Source organism: Triticum dicoccoides, unplaced genomic scaffold (genome assembly GCF_002162155.2).
Source record: "Triticum dicoccoides isolate Atlit2015 ecotype Zavitan unplaced genomic scaffold, WEW_v2.0 scaffold171734, whole genome shotgun sequence".
Lineage (NCBI taxonomy): Eukaryota > Viridiplantae > Streptophyta > Magnoliopsida > Poales > Poaceae > Triticum > Triticum dicoccoides.
The window spans coordinates 1-3,936 of NW_021221763.1; the positions used below are offsets into that span (position 1 = coordinate 1).

General features: G+C 46.1%; 1 protein-coding gene and 1 pseudogene across 1 annotated transcript; both read right to left on the reverse strand.

Annotated features, from left to right (window-relative positions):
• Position 1: 1 nt before the first annotated feature.
• LOC119344524 lies at positions 2–105 on the reverse strand (annotated as a pseudogene).
• A 452-nt stretch (positions 106–557) lies between these two features.
• On the reverse strand, positions 558–3,523 carry LOC119344523 (ervatamin-B-like). The gene is made up of 2 exons (XM_037614926.1): positions 2,997–3,523; positions 558–1,494 (listed from the first exon to the last, which is right to left on the reverse strand). Exons 1-2 carry the CDS (start codon positions 3,517–3,519, stop codon positions 905–907), a joined length of 1,113 nt encoding a protein of 370 aa, XP_037470823.1. The 5' UTR covers positions 3,520–3,523; the 3' UTR covers positions 558–904.
• Between the last annotated feature and the right edge of the window lie 413 nt (positions 3,524–3,936).

A 3,936-nucleotide genomic window follows, 5' to 3' on the forward strand; every position in this document is an offset into this window, starting at 1 on the left:
GAGGATCCCCTTCAAAAATTAGGGTATGCTGCAAATTGCAGTGTGCACACGGTATTCTTTAGTAAAAGGCGAAAGAATAGTTCGCTTTGTGCCCGCTGCGCAGCTGCGTGCTTTCGAATGGAAGCCTTGACCCTCCTTATATACTGCTTCCTCCTAGCGCTGTGACATCGAGGAGCGATGTGGGACTAATCTCTGCGGGAAACCGCGCAGTCTGTAGGAGAAAAGGCCGAGGCGTTCACAGCCGGGGGAAGCCCACTGGGCTACTGGGCCAGGTAATACAGCTATTGGGCAAGCCTTTTTTTTTATTCAACACGACGGGACCTAACGAAGACGTTCCTATTTTATTTTATCTTTATTTTAAGAACGAAGCCGTGCCTGATTTTGGTGTGCTCCTGGTTGCAGGTCCTGTTCGCTAGTCCCCCTATTTAGGAGCAGCGAAACCAGATCATGAAAAGTCAATACTGCTATAAGCTGTTTTTTCCCTTGAAATGAATGGAGAAAGTTCAACTCATATCACTCGTAGTATCATGAACTAATCGAGCAGTGTGCCAACTTTGGACGATGAAATAAAACATTGATTTATTTATTAGTTATTACACACTACGCCTCATGACTCATTCATTGTATATATGAGGGTATAGTAGTTACTACTACAAACACGAATCGAAATCACGTCACACAACAAACCCCGCTGGCTGCTGCACCAGGTCGATGAGCTCTTCGTTGTGTCATTCTTCATGCAGCAGTGCATCTTATCTGGACACTGCATCTTATTTGGCAACACCCACAAGCCATCTACGTAGTAGGAGTATATTATATCATCACAACGCATACCACGAGTTGATGTAGAAGACGACCGTCTCATGCACCCATCATGCATGCCAGCCTGATGCTGCATGCTGTACTACACGAGGGCGTAGACGCCCGCCTTCCCGATGCCGCACAGCCCGGCGTTTCCATTAGCTCCCCTGCTCATGAGGAAGAAGCCATTCTGGCCAAACGTCTGCCCCCACGAGTTCTTGACGACCCAGTACTTCTCCCCATCTCTGACCCCGTATCCCACCACGAGCACCGCGTGGTCCAGCGCAGTGCCGCATGGCCCTTTGTATATGCCGCTCTTGAAGTGCTGCAGGCTGCGGTCGTGCGTGTCGATGCCGGCGACCGTCGGGCCCATCGTATATACGGCCTCCTGCAGAAACCTCTCCCCTGACCTCAGTAGTTGTGCCCGGTAGACCAGGCCCCTACGGGTGGCGTCCTTGTTGGTCCTGCACTGCCCCTGTTGTGCCTCATATGAGTACTCGGCCTCCTTCATGATGCCTCCCTTGCTCTTTATCCACAGAAACGCCCTGTAGGGATTCCCACCCTTGCAGCCGCCGGGTTTCTGTGTCGTGTCACAGTCTAGTAGCTCCTGCTCAGATAGATCCAGTAGCTCCCCGGTTTTCCTTTTCAGCTGGCTTTCAACTGCTCCCACTGTGGCGAATGCCCAACATGCTCCTGCAATACATATAATGTTTTTACGAGATGTATATATACTTATATAGTGTGTCTTCTGTGGCAAAGATGAGAGTATTGATCATCTGTTTTCTCAATATTCAGCTGTTCGATTGATACGGAGTCTTCTGAAATGTGCCTTTAGTTTACATTCAACCCCTACCGACCTAAATTCATGCTTTCGGAACTGCATTAAAAAGAATCCAAAAAATGAAAAGAAATTGGTGTTAGCAGGGGGTCTTTGGCCTTTGCTGTTTTCTAGTCTATATGGAGATGCAAAAATGATGTGATTTCTGAGAGAAAAATTATCAATGGTCAATTGAATTTGATTAAAATGATTGGCTATTGGATTTCCGGCTGGTCAATTCTACAGATAAAGGAGGAAAATCGAAGGCTGCTTATGCTGAGGGCAAGACTGCTAGAACAAGTAGCAAGTGAGGTTTATCGCACATCATAGGGGTGAAGGCAAGGCGTTTTCCGGATTGGTGACTAAAAATTTGCAGGCATAACGCTCTGTTATTGGTTTCTGCGTAAGTTTTTGCACCAGCTTCATCCACCTTTTGTTGTTTTTCTTATCTCTGCTTTACTAGTTATGTTATTTTTGTTGTCATGTTTGATGTAATTCGAAGTTTAAACTTAGTCTGGAGTTTGGGGTTGGCTGGTGAAACGGTTATCACGGTGTTGGGCATTACTTGTCGTAGGTTTGCTGCTTCTGTCTGCCAGAGATCCGTTGTGATCTTGAGCTCCCTGTAAGATATATGCTAGCAATTTGTGTTATACATGAACCAAATGGTTTTTGTAATACTCCCTCCGTTCCCAAATATTTGTCTTTCTAGATATTCAAATGGACTACAATATACAGATGTATGTAGACATATTTTAAAATGTAGCTTCACTCATTTTGCTTCGTATGTAGTCACTCGTTGAAATCTCTAAAAAGACAAATATTTAGGAATGGAGGGAGTAGAAACCAGAGAGGGTGGCCCCTATTTCATTAAAAAGAGTGTTTTGGATGAGCGTATGTGTCAGTATATAATCAATTTGTTTCTAGCTTAGTGAGGTATTTCAATCATTCCCATGCTTTTTCTCATTCGCCGCCAGTGTTGTCCTCATTAAGTTTTTGGTTTTGTAGATCACAATGTTTGCGGATTGTTCTAAAACTTGGTCAAACTTAAAAAAAAGTTTGACTTAGGATAATCAATCCTAGGGAACTTCAATTATTTTGAAACGGGGGGAGTAATTATATATTCTCAAATCTTAAACAGTTTAAAAATGTTCATTTTTTAGGAGCACTGCTAATCAAATAATGTTTATTTCATGTCGTCAAGTATTACCCGGTTCCATTCAGTATTCAACCGGTGCAAATTAGTGTTTAGGACAAACAACATTAAAGGGTGTTAGTTTCGAGCACAAAAGCTAATTACCATGAGGACTCGGAGTGAAATTATTTCCTCGTAAATTCAAGGTATAAAAAAGTGTATGAACACAGAATTGTGCAGCCTTACCGCATTTCTGTTGGTTTTTAGCCGGTGTAACAAAGCCCTGCTCGTTCCAATCCCACCTTTCAGGAAGTCCCAGGCTATCCTCGTCCTCCATCGTTTCGCGCCCCTCGTGGACATCCCCGGCAAGAGTGGTGATGATCGTCTCATCAACAAAATCATCGTCGTTCATGACAAATTTACCTCCAGTGTACCGTGCCGTGAACTCCTCGTGGGTGAGGTCGGTGAACTCGTTCTCCCCGAGCTCGTAGCCGAGCTCACCGCCCGCGTTTGCAGCGTCGATGTACTCCATGTTGCGGCGGTACACGTCAAACCGGCGCAGCTCCTCGTGGGCGCCGGGGTAGGTGCGGTTGTGCGTCGACATCCACCTGTGGAACCTGCCGAGCATCAGCAGGTCATGGTTGTCGGACATGGCACCCCACGAAGAAGGCAGGGGCATAGTGGAAAGGATCACCAGGACGACGAGATGCATCGGACGGAGAGATGGAGCCATGTGTTGTGACTTGTGACTGGTGAGTGGGCAATGCATGTGTTGATCTGTGGCTCTAGGGTTTTATATAGCGCCGAGCGGGACAGTCATAGCCTAAGCCAACTTGAGCACATGTAGGCGCGTCAATGATATGTTGCTCCACGCATCAGCACCTACCGTATTATTATTGGATGAGATTGGATGAGTATTAATATACTCACACGCCGTCCGCATGGAAAGGTCTAATTACGAGACGTCGACGTATGTTGTGGGTTGTAGGATGCCACGATGTTGCACAAGGGGTCTTCACTCCATGCGGATCTAATTAAGCGGCCGCAAGCTAGGAGTATCCAATAATGCAGGCCCTTAGGGCATCTCCAAGGCAGCGGACAAGGGGACCAGTCCAAGGACACTGATGTTGAGGCCGTTATCTAACGTTGCTCACATACATTTGAAGTATTGTTTGAACATGCCAAC

Bases quoted from the DNA above. Each gene is read 5' to 3' on its own strand.
- LOC119344523 (XM_037614926.1), bottom strand. From the start codon at position 3,519: ATGCATTGCCCACTCACCAGTCACAAGTCACAACACATGGCTCCATCT. The intron at 1,495-2,996 runs GTAAGGCTGCAC...TATGTATTGCAG, and splicing joins TAAAAACCAACAGAAATGCG to GAGCATGTTGGGCATTCGCC.